General features: G+C 37.6%; 1 protein-coding gene across 1 annotated transcript in view; it reads left to right on the top strand.

The window, feature by feature from the left end:
- The window catches only part of LOC127656644 (serine/threonine-protein kinase MRCK alpha-like), a 97,635-nt gene that overhangs the window by 14,864 nt on the left and 66,811 nt on the right, over nt 1–15,960 (top strand). The window contains 4 exon segments of the mRNA XM_052145054.1: nt 6,434–6,525; nt 10,426–10,509; nt 10,624–10,719; nt 12,654–12,802. Of these exon segments, the coding sequence (XP_052001014.1) occupies nt 6,434–6,525; nt 10,426–10,509; nt 10,624–10,719; nt 12,654–12,802 (421 nt within the window).

Genomic DNA, 15,960 nt, shown 5'->3' with positions numbered 1-15,960 from the left:
TTTCAAATAGACGAAAAAAAAAACATGAACGTCCGATTGGCGTCAATCAACGGCAATTGTTTTTTACTGTGGTTTCACACACATTCACTTTTTGAAACATTGAGGCACGGATGTACCTAATACAAATAAATAAAACATCTCCAGTTAACTAGCAGATCATTCATTTAGTCCGTTATTAAATAAGAGATCTAGTGCTAAAATCTGTTGTTTTTGAAATCAAGCTGAGCCTCGTGTCCGCTGCTATCAGTTGCATGGACGACGCGCTGCGCGAGTTGCGCAATCTTCACTAGGACGCGCGTTTCAATCTATCGCCGTTGCGGAGACTCTCTATTAATTCCGGTGAAATCACAAAATAAAATGCACACAAACGTGTCCCTGCTTGATATAGACTGTAACCATGCACTGATGAACATAGGCTATTCAGTTTTGATGATAGAGAAAAAAAACTGCACGAATGCAGTTATCTATCTATAATGAGATTAGAAGCACTGATCTATCTATAATGAGATGTTCCTGATTCACCATCGTCTGGCCTCTGAAAAAAGCTTTTAAAGCTAGTCTGCCTGGGCCTGGCCATATTTGAAACGTCTCACTCAATCGTTCGTTGTTTAGGTCTATATTGCAGCCGTTTTAGGCGTGCGCTTTATTTGCAATGCAGCATGCGATGTTGTTTCATAACTTTCAAACGATAGAGCCTGTTCCTTTATAACATAGCAAGAGATCGGTGTATTTTTGCTTTATACATTTTAGGCTTATTCTCAAATTCAGATTGTGTTAGGGGGACGGGATTATTAGGCAATTTTAATCGGACAATTTGACTGGAGAGATTTAATTTTGTCGGACATTTAATTTTTTTACCGGCCAATGTCCGGTAATTACCGGACAAGGGAAACCCTGGTTCGAATGATGTCAAAGTTCAGTTTGTTTGGTAATGTGAATGCTGTTTTCCAAACTCAGTGCAAACCGCACCCGGGTCCTCTTGAAAAAGTGGTCTGGGATGTACGGTTCATGTGAATTCTAGTACGGTTCGCTGCTGATATGAGCGAATTGGAAATCATGGAAGTGATTCGCCTGTGATGACACATTGAAATTATTATGGTATAATGCATTTCTCCTAACTTGTGTCCAAATACACCACCTTCAGGAGAGCAGCTTGCATTGTTCACATCTCTTCCAATGCATCCGCGGGCTCGCAGCAAACAAACTCTAATATTCATCACATCATTGCACATTTAATGCATCCACAGGAGACAAACGCAAGTGTTGTTTTGTGCGTGGCAAGTTTTCGTGGTAAATCCAAAGAGACTAACTTTAATTCTTCACTTAAAACAGTGACGTCTTCTTGAGTTGTTAACTACATTTACATTTATGCATTTGGCAGATGCTTTTATCCAAAGCGACAATCCCTTATTACAGGGAGCAACATGGAGTTAAGTGCCTTGGCGGCTGTGGGGATCGAACCAGCGACCTTCTGATTAACAGTTATGTGCTTTAGCCCACTACGCCACCACCACTCCGCTAGACACACTAACTAACTAGATACAGTGGGCATGTACTCACGTTGGTGACGTAATCTGGCCGGGGTTCGGACCCAAATAATATGATGTGAACAGAGACCGCAGTGGTAGAGGAAACAAGTCAAGCAATCAAAACCAGTATGAAAGCACTCTCACTTGGATTTTATGGACCTATAGCGCTGAAATATTCTCCCAAAATCTTCGTAGGCGTTCTGCTGAAGAAAGACAATCATACAGATCTAGGAGGGTGAGTAAATGATGAGAGAATTTTTGGGTTAATTATTCCTTTAACCCAGCAATTGGGAGTAAAAGACCTGACTCGATATCAAAATATTGCATAACTAAATAACTGTGTGACATGACGAACCTCCATCTACCTACAAATGTCACAATAAGGCCTTCAAAATGTGCTTCTTTTACTCTCTACCAGGGTATGAAATTAAACTAAGGTGGGTACTTTTGCTCATCTTCCTTCCGACCTGAATGTTTTGGACCCCGTTCGTACCTGTGTTTTGCACTGTCCACTTGTGATCGGATCTCACAGGTCTTAATATCAGGTCTGAAAAGGGTAAGAGTGTAATGTAAGATGGGCGCTAAAGGGAACACATTTGATTATAATTTGAAGATCAGACAAAAGAAATTCCCTGTGTGTTGAGATGTTCAGTGGCACTTCATTAGCGTCATGTTATTTAAATACAAATATGTAGGTTTATTTTCAGCCAGAATATTTTTAAATATATTAAGGGTAGCACAAAAGACTTTAAAATCAATAAGTAAAAAGGTCCAATAAATGTTATTTGCTATTTGGTAACAGAATCATTTATTTTGCTTTTCTTATCTTTTTGGACCTTATTGTGTTTTAATGGCACAAAACTTCATAATTTTTTTCTTTGATGTAGTTAAGTAAAGCATTCCGTGCTTCAAAAATAGCTCTTTAATTCTGTTTATAGCAGGGTGAGGCTGGTATTCTGGTCTGTACAACCATCTGCAGTAAAAGCAACTGCATGCTTGCACCCAAAACTCACAGATAGATACCATGAGCATCACAAATCAGCCATGCTATTGACAGCACACTATAGGTCTGCAATAGTTTACCATATTGTGATACATCTTATTCTACTTTCTTACCATTTCTGCAGTTGATTACAGCTCTAAGCAGACAGTTCTTTGTGTCTCCCACAGTGGCGTCTCATTTAAAGGTTAGGGAATTAATATCAGGCTATGCTGATCTCTTAAAAAACAAAGGGTGCTTGGATACTTGCAAGACCTTGGGTACTGCTACGGTTAATAAAGTTAAATCAATTTATTTTTTTGCTGGGTTAACAGAGCCCATTGTCTCTAGAGCAGACTGGAATTCTGGATTTAATGCAGTCCAAGTGAAAAGAGATCTGTCTTTGTGTCAACTCTGTTGGCAGTCTTGAGCTGAATGTGACTCTCATTGACCAATACAGAGTTAATTCATAAACAGCACACAGTATTGCAGATATACAGTCTTGTTGTTTTTTTCTCCTTAACATACAATGTTTCATTGTTTACCTGTCATAGATTGACAACATTTATGGACTAAAATAGATTTGTGTTTTTTTTCCCCGTCACAAAATGTGAGTGGTTGGGGCAAAATTTGCTTCCACGTTGATGGGGATTGCCAGAGCAATACTAAATGGTTGCTTAATAGTTGAGAGGCCAAGTCAGCTCCTGTCCGGAAGAGCGTGTGAAGCACTTCTCAAGCGATCTGATGCACGCACCATCAGCCGGGGGTCGCGCCAATCTCCTGCGAAAATATAAATGACCAAATATAAGCTTTGATAGGGAACGCAAAGCGCTCCGGCTTTGAACTTTAACTTTAAACGATCGTGCAAATATTCCTAGTCATAGCGAGTTCATACACACAGTGTTAATGACACAGACAAGACGCACGCTTATTTTTCTGTGGTGTGATAAAATGAAGAAACGAAATCTCAAAGGTTTTGCTTCATTATAAAAAGGGCTCGTGGGTTTAATGAAAGAGCATGTGAAAGTGAAGAAATTAGGACAGAAATATTTTATTATTGCATAATATATTGTAATATAATATTTTATAACATAAATATAAAAAAGTTAAATATTTTACAGGTGAAACTCGAAAAATTAGAATATCGTGCAAAAGTTCATTAATTTCAGTAATTCAACTTAAAAGGTGAAACTAATATATTATATAGACTCATTACAAGCAAAGTAAGATATGTCAAGCCTTTATTTGATATAATTTTGATGATTATGGCTTACAGCTTATGAAAACCCCAAATTCAGAATCTCAGAAAATTAGAATATTGTGAAAAGGTTCAGTATTGTAGGCTCAAAGTGTCACACTCTAATCAGCTAAACACCTGCAAAGGGTTCCTGAGCCTTTAAATGGTCTCTCAGTCTGGTTCAGTTGAATTCACAATCATGGGGAAGACTGCTGACCTGACAGTTGTGCAGAAAACCATCATTGACACCCTCCACAAGGAGGGAAAGCCTCAAAAGGTAATTGCAAAAGAAGTTGGATGTTCTCAAAGTGCTGTATCAAAGCACATTAATAGAAAGTTAAGTGGAAGGGAAAAGTGTGGAAGAAAAAGGTGCACAAGCAGCAGGGATGACCGTAGCCTGGAGAGGATTGTCAGGAAAAGGCCATTCAAATGTGTGGGGAGCTTCACAAGGAGTGGACTGAGGCTGGAGTTACTGCATCAAGAGCCACCACACACAGACGGGTCCTGGACATGGGCTTCAAATGTCAAACGTCTTACCTGGGCTAAAGAAAAAAAGAACTGGTCTGTTGCTCAGTGGTCCAAAGTCCTCTTTTCTGATGAGAGCAAATTTTGGATCTCATTTGGAAACCAAGGTCCCAGAGTCTGGAGGAAGAATGGAGAGGCACACAATCCAAGATGCTTGAAGTCCAGTGTGAAGTTTCCACAGTCTGTGTTGGTTTGGGGAGCCATGTCATCGGCTGGTGTTGGATCACTGTGCTTTATTAAGTCCAGAGTCAACGCAGCCGTCTACCGGGACATTTTAGAGCACTTCATGCTTCCTTCAGCAGACAAGCTTTATGGAGATGCTGACTTCATTTTCCAGCAGGACTTGGCACCTGCCCACACTGCCAAAAGTACCAAAACCTGGTTCAATGACCATGGTATTACTGTGCTTGATTGGCCAGCAAACTCGCCTGACCTGAACCCCATAGAGAATCTATGGGGCATTGCCAAGAGAAAGATGAGAAACATGAGACCAAACAATGCAGAAGAGCTGAAGGCTGCTATTGAAGCATCTTGGTCTTCCATAACACCTCAGCAGTGCCACAGGCTGATAGCATCCATGCCACGCCGCACTGAGGCAGTAATTAATGCAAAAGGGGCCCAAACCAAGTACTGAGTACATATGCATGATTATACTTTTCAGAGGCCCGACATTTTTGTATTTAAAATCCTTTTTTTTATTGATTTCATGTAATATTCTAATTTTCTGAGATTCTGAATTTGGGGTTTTCATAAGCTGTAAGCCATAGTCATCAAAATTATATCAAATAAAGGCTTGAAATATCTTACTTTGCTTGTAATGAGTCTATATAATATATTAATTTCACCTTTTAAGTTGAATTACTGAAATTAATGAACTTTTGCACGATATTCTAATTTTTCGAGTTTCACCTGTATATATAATTAAATTTAATACGAGTTCCAAAAACAACAGTGTAAATGTAAAACTGACCTAAACTAAAGTTGATCAAAAAGTATTTTAAGTATTTAGAAACATTTTGATATTGAAAACATTAATATTCATGTCATACATAAGTTTTATAATGAAATCAAATATCCATACTTTATTTGCATCTGGTTCCCTTTTTGGTTCACTTTAACTGAACTTGGTTTGGTTAATTTTAAACCGACTATATGTGAAACCACCCTAACACATTTTAACAGAGCTTAGTTTTGTATTTTTTGGGGGTGGCGGAGGGCAAATCCCAGTTGCCTCCGCATCTGAGACCTTCGGTCCACGCGTCTAATCACGTGGCTTGTTGAGTGCGTTACCACAGAGACATAGCATGTGTGGAGGCATCACGCTATTCTCCGCGGCATCCACGCACAACTCACCATGCACCCCACCAAGAGCGAGAACCACATTATAGCAACCACGAGGAGGTTACCACATGTGACCCTACCCACCTTAGCAACTGGGCCAATTTGGTTGCTTAGGAGACCTGGCTGAAGTCACTCAGCATGCCCTGGATTCGAACTCATGACTGACTCCAGGGGTGGTGGTCAGCGTCTTTGCCACCCCACCCACCCCCCAACAGTGCTTATTAATAATTTGGCTTATTTGCATAATGGTCAAAGCAGTGATTGACCTTGGCCATTGTGAGCATGTGCAGCCTTGAGTTGAGTGCATAGTCTCCTCACAGATCTTAAATAGAACTCCTGTCTCTTAGATATCCTCTCTACCGCACACTAAACGATAGTGTTATTCAGAAAGTACTATAAATTATTTATTGAATTATCACTGTGAAAGGTTGCAACCTTAGAACCAGAAGTCATTTGCTGTGGTGGAAGTGGAATAAATACCACAAGTGCTTCTGTTGTCAGTTGAGCTATTGGTGCTTTATTTTACACAGTTAGGATTTATAAAGTTCAAGAGATGGAGATCCAGAACAATCAGTCATGATCACATGACAAATATGTTCTGTAATTCATGTCAAAGCTTGCAACAATTGGGTGTTTGGGGAAATTAGTAAATTAGTATCTAAAGCATAATGTATAGTCCGCTGTATCGGCTTTATCGTAAAATAAATAGACAGCCTTTTGAGAACATCAAACCCTTATGAATGTTTTTCTGAATAGCACACTATAGTGAAGTGATTGATGTAAATGTCTTTAATAACTCTGTGCTGTCTTCTCTCTCTTCAGCCAAACCGTTCACCTCTGAAGTGAAACGGATGCGGCTGCATAAGGAAGATTTTGAAATCCTGAAGATTATTGGACGGGGAGCTTTCGGAGAGGTAAGGATTAGTCTTATGTTGAGATGTAAAAGATGCAATTTTATGACGTGGCAGTGTGTCTCATTATTTCCGTAATGTCTTACTTTATACTTCGAAATATGGATGCTGAAGTATCACTTGGAAACTACATAATTTTTGTGTATAGATTATATTAACATGATGTCTCATGACATTTGAGCTTTAGCTTTTAGTGGTAGATATGGGCAGCGCCCATACAGTATTTTAAAGGGATATCCATGGGTTATAGTAAAGAAATGTATGTAATATCTTTTTGAACAGTCGAAAAAGCCAGTTTTAAATTTCAGTACGGGTGTATGATTTTGTCATAGGTGTAACAGTTTGATGAACACACATTTTCACAGGTTTAACACTTCTTAAGCCTGATAAATGTGGTATATAAAAATGGACATGCAATATATAGTTTTCGTCTTTACTGATAAATTATCTGTCCACATACAATACTTTAATAACATTTGACATTCAATATTCAATATGCAATCAGTTGATTTAGATTGAACAATTAACGTACAGCATTCAAAATAAATGCAAAGGTAATTTCTTTTGAAATAGTACATTATTTTCTTTTGCATATCCATTCACAAACAGCCTGGGGTGGTGGGGAGACGGGGTCTGATTCATCCTGTTAGATCTTCCATGGTGGTTTTGTTCCTAAAAGTTCATCGTTGGTTTCATTTATTTCACAGTGGTTGCTTTAGAAATGAAAACAACCTTTTGAGATTTGGTGTTTTTGTGATGCCTGCTTAAAAAAAAAACATCTACCAACTGCAGTTGTGGGGCAATTGGGTTTTATTAGTGCAGAAATGTTAACAATGACTGTGATCCATGATATATAATAAATTGCCTAATCCTGAGTTTGTCCTTGTCCACCAAACCTGAAGAAAATTTTAAGAAGGCCAAATCTTGAATTATCTTTTGAAAACCGTATGTTTAACCCCACAAACAGCACTTTTGGGGACATTTTCAGCTCAATTTGAACTAAGTGCCCATTGAAATTAGGTCTTTCTGGGGTTCCAAAATAAGTGCATTAAGTAAATAAAGTTATGATTGAGATTATTATGTGTAAAACATCTTGGCATTTCTCTGGATCTTGGATGAATTATTTGCCTAAGAAACAACAATGGCACCACAAGGTTTCATGACCACTTGTCTGGTGCTTAAAGGAATAGTTCACCCAAAATTTTTTTTTTCATATGTTGAAAGTGAATAGTGAATGAGATTGTTGTTCTGCCTAACATCTTTTGATGTTAATTTATAAATTTGGATATTATTTACCACGTTAACTGTTGTAATTTTAGAGGACCAAAGTTTAAGAAGCCAAAAACACGATTAACTCAATCCAGATTATCAGTAAATCAGAGTAAATAACAAAAGTTGTTGATTTTACTTTATTTTTCCCCCCTGGCTTCCATTCCATTTTTCTTTTTTATTGCTCACCCTTGTCCACCCACACATACCTCTTACTGTTGACAATGTATGAGAGAAGTGCAATGTCATCTGTGAGTAATTATTAGATTTAACGATATTTCAATAGCTGCTTTGACTCAGTCATGTGGGAGTTTGGAGCATGTAGGGTTGTTATTTGTATTGAGGGCACAAGGCACAATACTCTATTTTAAAAACCGTCACTTTCCAGTTACATCACCTCGGAAAAGTTTTTCCTTGGTCCGTTTGATTGGATGTTTTTTGGACATTTAAGCAGGTATTTTTTATTTTCCTTCGCAAAAGTAATCTGTGAAGTGAGTTTAAAGGAAAATTCCGGGTTCAGTACAAGTTAAGCTCAATCATCACCATTTGTTGCATAATATTGATTACCACAAAAATGTATATCAACTGTTCCTCCTTGTTACAGGGTGGAGGGTGGGGCCGGGTCATGATGCTACACTCCGGCCCCTAATCAGGCTAATCAAGCCTCAGAGAGGGATAAAGGCCAAATGTAGACTCCAGTGGGACAGAGAGAGAGAGATTTATGGGCAGCTGTCCGACACCTTTGTGTGTTTGTCTTTTTGTTTAGTTCTTCATGAAACTATTATTTATATAGTCAAGCCGGTTCCAGCCGCCTCCATTCCATTAATCCATTTACACTGGCGATATAAATAATAGTTTAATGAAGAACTTTAATGAATGGCCGGGTGTGTAGCATCACAACCCGGCCCCACCCTCCGCCCTGTCACTCTCATAAAAAAAAAAAAATCTGGTTTACAGTGAGGCACTTACAATGGAAGTGAATTGAAACAATCAGTAAACGTTAAAATTCTCACTGTTTCAAAAGTTTCGCCACAAGACATAAACAATATGCTTGTTAACATGATTTTAGTGTGATAAAAAAACTTTAGATTATTATAAAACGTTTTTGCCAATTTACAACATTGTTGTAATGACAATGCAACGTCAACAAACCCAAAACCCTAAAATGATAATATGATGATTTGAAATTTTTTACAGGTTTAACAGAATTAATGTAAGTGCTTTTATAAAATTATAAGCTTCATATTTCCACCTTTAAACCCTCCAAAAAAATTGGCCCCATTCACTTCCATTGTAAGTGCCTCACTCTAACGTTGATTTCTGCTTTTTTTTTAAGAAAAGGTAGGACATGTCAAAATTATTTTCTGGTAATCAACATTATGCCACAAATGCTGTCAATTGAGCTTAACTTGCATTGAACCCGGAATGTTTCTTTAAGGTCTTTGGCTTTGGGATTTTGTTTGTTACATCACTATCAAATAAATAAAGAATTGAAGAGTGTGATTTTGTCTGGAATAATGCTTGTAATTCATGCCCAAGCTGGAATGTGCAGCCCTCTTAAAGCGTGCTTGTTTTGGCTTATTTAATCGCAGGGAGTGAATCACACTGTTGTTTCGCTAAGTTCGAAACCATTATGTCCGTTCCACTTCAATTCCTTTTCCCATGATGCTCACACTTAAACGTGTGGACGAAACACACATTTTTACTAGCTGAGTAAAACAATTTCTATTGGGCAGACCCTTTGGAAACTGGAGCACAAACAAGAGATGCATATATAATGATTAAATAATATATCATTTGTTATGAAATTTCTATGGAGTAAATTAATGGGGAAAATACAGTACTCAGGGTTTTTCCTGGCTCAAAATGAGGCAGAGTTGGTACAATCCTGATCATGTGCACATACACTTGTACCATGACTTCCACTGGCTGAAACAAGCACTTACAAGCAACATATATTTAAGTGTTCTTATAATTAGATGATTGAAGAAAATTACAATGATCAACTTATAGCATATTTAATTAATAATTAAAGCTAAACTGTTCAACATTAAATTAACAAAATACAACATAACAGCTAATGTGTTCATTTATAGTTTACAAACTGCAAACTTGATTAACTTCTTAAACCAGGAGTCGGGAACCCATGGCTCGTGAGTCATAGGCCAATTTTAATTTTTAAATTTCCTGGAATCAAAGGCACTTTTTTGATGATTTAGTCCCTTATAGGATGTGCAAAATATCGGTGACAATATTGGTATCTGTTAATACAATATTAGCAATGAAGGAGGCATTACTGCATTCTACATTTCTATAACAAGACCCTGGTCCTAATTATAGAATGTTTTCTTTCCTCAATCTGAGTTCTAACTCATGGCTCATCCAACTTCTGTGTATGTACACCCATAGTAACCTGACCTGCCCTGTAACTCAAGGTTTACACCCTACTGTCTCTGATAACCTACCACTTCAATGTGTGATCTGGTAATCTAGATTTAATAAAACAACAAAAGGCTGCTAATCATCTTATCAGGGCTCCTAAATATGCAATCCTTCATCCATTCTTCATAGATCAGCTGGGTTTCAGATTGTTGTGAGATCATTTGATACTCTGTGTTTACCTGTGTGTTACAGGTAGCAGTTGTAAAGGTGAAAAGTTCAGATAAGGTGTTTGCCATGAAAATCCTCAACAAGTGGGAGATGTTGAAAAGAGCAGAGGTACATACACTTTCTGTCTTTGTTTATCAGAATTACTTGCTCATTTGGTAAGAACAATGTAATCACATCTAAACAATTCTAAATGCAAACGAATTTGTGTGTCTTTTTATCCAGACAGCGTGTTTTCGTGAGGAACGGGATGTGCTGGTGAACGGGGACTGTCAGTGGATCACCACACTGCACTACGCTTTTCAGGATGAGAACTTCTTGGTAGGCTTCTGCGCTCCGGATGCCTCTGACTTCACATCCATAGCGGAAGCTTTTGATCAGATCAGGCTTGGTTAATCAGTCCTCTCTTTTGAGCATCAGTGATTTCTGAATGGTCTCAGTCTGTTAAATGAGTACAGAGAGACTGGAGAGACTTTGGTTTGTGTGGACTGGACAGAGCCACACCTCTTGCCAGTTCCCATGTGGGGAACTACTATTAAGAATGACTGTGAAGTCAATCCAGATCCATCAGGAAAATAATAGGGTTATTTTAGTGCATGTGGTTTGTCTTGACAAGCTAACAGCATTTTTTACAAGTCTGAATGGTGTGATTATTGTTCATTCAGGTTGTCTTTTGTACCACAGAAACCATAACATACTACAAGCCTTGAGTTAGTCCTACATTTGTCTGCCTTTCTAAAAACGGGCGTAGTAAAATATAAAGGTCACAATTACGCACTGCTGTTGTAGGCATGGTTTTATTTATATCAGTTTGTCTGTCATTCTATCGATCATTCTATACAATATGTTTGTGTCTTCTACTGTATATATAGTTCTATCTGTTCGTCTCTCAGTCTGTTGTTCTATATCTCTCATTCAATCTATCTGTCTGCCTGTCTATCAGTCTATCTATTTTTCTATCTTTCTGTCTGTCATTCTATCGATTGTTCTATCTATATAATTGTATCTATCTGTCTATCCTTCTATGTACTGTTCTATCTTTTCAACTGTCTGTTGTTCTATACATCTATCATTCTATCGTTCTATCTGTTTGTCTTTCATTCAACCTTCTATCTTCTATATTTCTGTCTGACATTCTGTTGTTCTGTCTGTATATTTTTATCGTTCTGTCTGTCTGTTGTTCTATATCTCTCATTCAATCTGTCTGTCTGTCTTATCATTCTATCTATTTTTCTATCTTTCTGTCTGTCATTCTATCGATTGTTCTATCTATATAATTGTATCTATCTGTCTATCCTTCTATGTACTGTTCTATCTGTTCAACTGTCTGTTGTTCCATATCATCTATCATTCTATCTGTCTGTCTGTCTGTCTGTCGCTCTATTGTTTTGTCTGTCTATCTGTCAGTTTGTCTATCATTCAGTCTGTATGTGTCTGTCTCTGGTTCTATTGATCGTTCTATCTGTCTGTCACTGTCTGTTCTATCTAGTGTTCTGTCTATTTTATCTAGTGGTCTGTCTTTCTGTTGTCCTATCTATCTGTCGATCTGTCTGTCAGTTGTGTCTATCATTCTGTCTATAGTTCTATTTGTCTGTTTGTCTATCTTTGTTGTTCTATCGATCGTTCTATTTATATACAGTATCTGTTGTTCTGTCTGTCTGTCTATCATTCCATCTATCATTCTGTCTGTGTCTGTTCTCTCAGTCTGTCTTTCTTGCTGACCGATTGTTCTGTTGGAATATCTGTATGTGTCTGTCCATCGTTCTGTTGGTCTGTCTGTCTGTCTGTCTGTCTGTCTGTCTGTCTGTCTGTCTTTGTTGCATCAATTATTTTATCTATCTGTCGCTCTACCTATCTGTCTGTCTGCCATACTATTGGACTGTCTGTCTCTGTTTTATCAATCATTCTATCTTTTCTATCTATTTGTCGCTCTTATCTAGCTGTCTGTCCATCGTTCTATCTATTGTTCTGTCTGCATCTGTCTTTCTGTTGTTCTACCTATTTATCGTTCTGTCTGTCCGTCTTTCTGTCTACCTATTTGTCTTTCTGTCTGTCTATCGTTCTATCTGTTGTTCTGTTGTCTGTCCTATGAATTTGTCTCTCTGTCTGTTGTGCTTCTATCTTGTTCTATCTTTTCTGTCTGTCTGTCAAAAGTTTATACAAAGGTGACTTTAGTTTAAAATTCTAGACTTGCTCATTGTTGTCATTTGTCTATAGGCTATTACAGTATTTGTCATAACATATGTTTTCCGTAGTACCTGGTTATGGATTACTACGTGGGTGGTGACCTCTTGACCCTGCTCAGTAAGTTTGAGGACCGTTTACCAGAGGACATGGCACGATTCTACCTGGCTGAGATGGTTCTGGCAATTGATTCTGTGCATCAGCTTTACTACGTTCACAGGTGAGTCTACAGATGCATTCAGCTAAAGAACTGCCTTCTACCGGCTATTTGTTGCATTTCTGTCTATTTATTTATTTATTTTTTGGTCTGAATGACCTGTGAAATTTGGGCTAAATTGTATGGAAATCATTTGTGAACACCAGTCTGTGGGAATGTGAATTCTTTTGGGAACACAGGAAGTGACCAAATTGTTCTGATTTGTGCAATCACAGAGGGCATTTCAAAGCTGTCTCTCTGGCTGGTTGTTTTTGTTTGTTCTATATGTGGAGCACTCTTTCAGGGATAATGCTTAGAGGCGCCTGGCCTCTCAGATGTGGCTCCAGTGGAATTGATTTATTATGGGCTTAGATTTTGCAGACTACTACTGTGGAGCAGAGTAAAGCTTAATGCGTACATTTTGCGCACTGGGAACTCAAATAATGTTGGTAATTACAGGTTTAACCGCCCGGCCATGAGATTTGTTTTGGACCATTTAGAAAAGGGATAGGGTACTGTAGGCAACTCCCTACCAAGAAAGAAAAATAGATTTAGTTCCATTTTTAACAACATTCAAGTACTTTGGCCACTTTTGGACAGATTTACTCAAGTTTGAAATAAATGGTGCGTAACCTCATTCATGGTAAAAACCAAAGCTTGCTGTGTTGCAGATGCTGACTAGCCACTTAGCATTCTTAGCTAGGTAGGAAGTTCTCTAATTGTGTGCCAATCTCTGAGATTCCAGTCCATCTGTTCCTCTTGCCACAGGGCATTTTAGACAAGTCTGTTACGTATTTTGATTCTTTCAATAACTGTGTTGTGCATCTCTCAAGTGCTTTTTTTGTCAAGTGCAAGTTTTTGCAGAAGGGTGCTGAGGTTCATGTGCTCCATCTACATTCCTGCTTTAGTTAAAACTCTCTGCGCCTGACTTCTGAGGAGTAGTCAGGGCTCTCGCAATATGTTCAGTGATAAACTGTGGCATATTTGCGCTTTAAGTCCTCGTGGTGGCGTAGTGATTAGCCTCATGGCTGAGACCATCAATCCGTGCATCTTATCACGTGGCAGGTTAACCGTGTAACCGCAGAGATGTAGCGCGTGTGGAGGCTCACGCTATTTTCCGCGGCATCCATGCAGAACTGACCATGCGCCCAACCGAGAGCAAGAACCACTCATTATAGTGACCACTAGGAGGTTACCCCATGTGACTTTACCGTCCATAGCAAATGGGCCAATTTGATTGCTTAGGAGACCTGGCTGGAGACACTCAGCACGCCCTGGATTCGAACTTGCGATCAGGGGTGGTAGTCAGCGTCAATACACGCTGAGCTACCCAGGCCCCCCAGAAAGCTGTTCTCTTGCCTTGTTTCTCTTGTTGTTATGTTGACTAACTTATATTAATAATCAAGGTTTCTTTAACCAAACAAACAACAACAATTTACTTATTGACAAGACCATTTTCCACTCTCTTTCTGATCCTTACATCGCATCTTAACCAGGAGTGACACAATACACGATAAAAGCAATTTTTTGTATATTCATCATAGTTTTTCTTCTAACCAGCTTTGACTGTGTCAGGACTTTCTGTCGATCGCTTTGTTTCTATTTCTGCAGCGTCATTCCAGATAGGTCCAAATTGGTCCAAAATCTTTCTCATCCTTCCCAAATGTACATTTAAAGGAGCTTCTCATTAGCAGGTTCAAAACAACTTTATTTTTCTCAGGGTGGCACACCTACAGTGAAAAAGTTAATTTCACATATCTGGAAATTATTCAGATATCAATAAATTGAAGAGTAGTTAAAGATCTTAAAAGGCTTTCTTGCTAGTTACCATTAGAGGTAGAACGATATATCTGTTTTACCGGTTAATCTGTGCTGATAGTTGCTTGTTGGAACTATCGGTTATTGGCAAAGATATATGTCAATAGTTGCAGATAGTTTTTCCATCAATTTGTCATTTTAAAATAAGAGTACCCAGAGTGTTTCGGGCTTGTTTATACTTAAAATTCCTGTGTTATTCACCAAATAAGTTTTTTCTTATTGATATAATTTTAATTGAACAAAAAACTGCCTCTGGGATTTTATTAAATTTGGACTCTTTGTCTTTGTGTGCCATAGTAAAATATGAATAGGTTATCGGCCTTTCCCCACCACCTTAGTTATCATTATCGACAAAGTCCACTATTGGTCAACCTCTAGATACCATAACATTATAGTTATCTAAAATTAACATCGGCACTTGTGAAAACCAAATATATAAAAAAAAAATCATTTTTACTACACTGTAAATTCGAATTAGTTGACCTTACATTTGTCAAGGCAATCAGTTTGCAGGCTTTTTCTTAGTAGTAAGTTATACTTATTTGGCTCAAGTAAACTGAACATAATTTTTTTAAAGTAATGTTTACTAGTTATAAATAAACTTAACTCATCTGTGCTTAAAGTCTCATTGTTTTAATTTAATTATTTAAATTGAGTTATATAGCACCTCTTACGCAGTATAAGGGAAATTATGACTGGAATCTTGGTTAGCCATATGGCACATTGGATTCTCCTCATTACGTTTTAGTGCACATAAATCTGCACTTTTGTGAAGTACAATTGATATACAAATGATAGTTTATTAAAGTGCAAAGACTGGAATTTTGTACTGGATAATTTTGAGTTAGTAGTACTCGAAGCCAAAGTTTAAAGAATGAACTATATATTTTAGTTATGATTCCAAAATGTGATGTTTAATTAGGACCTTTCAAATGTTTTTACAGGTATTTTAGAATGCGTTGGAGACTAGTGGTAACTTGTAAGTAAAACTAGTAAGAATAGTACAAACTTAAGCTTAAGTTGAGTAAACAATTCTACCGATTCTACCTATTTTTTCTATTCGTTTTTTTTTTACAATTTGATATAACTATTAGTATTTACAGTCAGTCGTTGATATCAGGAATGGCCATTTGTGTAAGAAGTACATAGCTGATTTGTGAAACTGTAACTGGAAATGTATTACAGATATGTGTTTTTAAAAGAAAATTAATGACAGATAATTGTGAAATTCCATTTGTGAAAATGCAGTTTCATGTATCAATAATTTCATAGTTCATAAGTTCAAATGACATTTTTTATATCAAGAATTAACATTTTCACTAGTAGTTATTCCATTGCTGATCTTAAGAATTAGCATTTTAACT

Source organism: Xyrauchen texanus, chromosome 16 (assembly GCF_025860055.1).
Source record: "Xyrauchen texanus isolate HMW12.3.18 chromosome 16, RBS_HiC_50CHRs, whole genome shotgun sequence".
Classification (NCBI taxonomy): Eukaryota; Metazoa; Chordata; class Actinopteri; order Cypriniformes; family Catostomidae; genus Xyrauchen; species Xyrauchen texanus.
The sequence above is the reverse complement of the archived record's forward strand: the minus strand, read 5'-3'. Positions and strand labels throughout refer to the sequence as shown.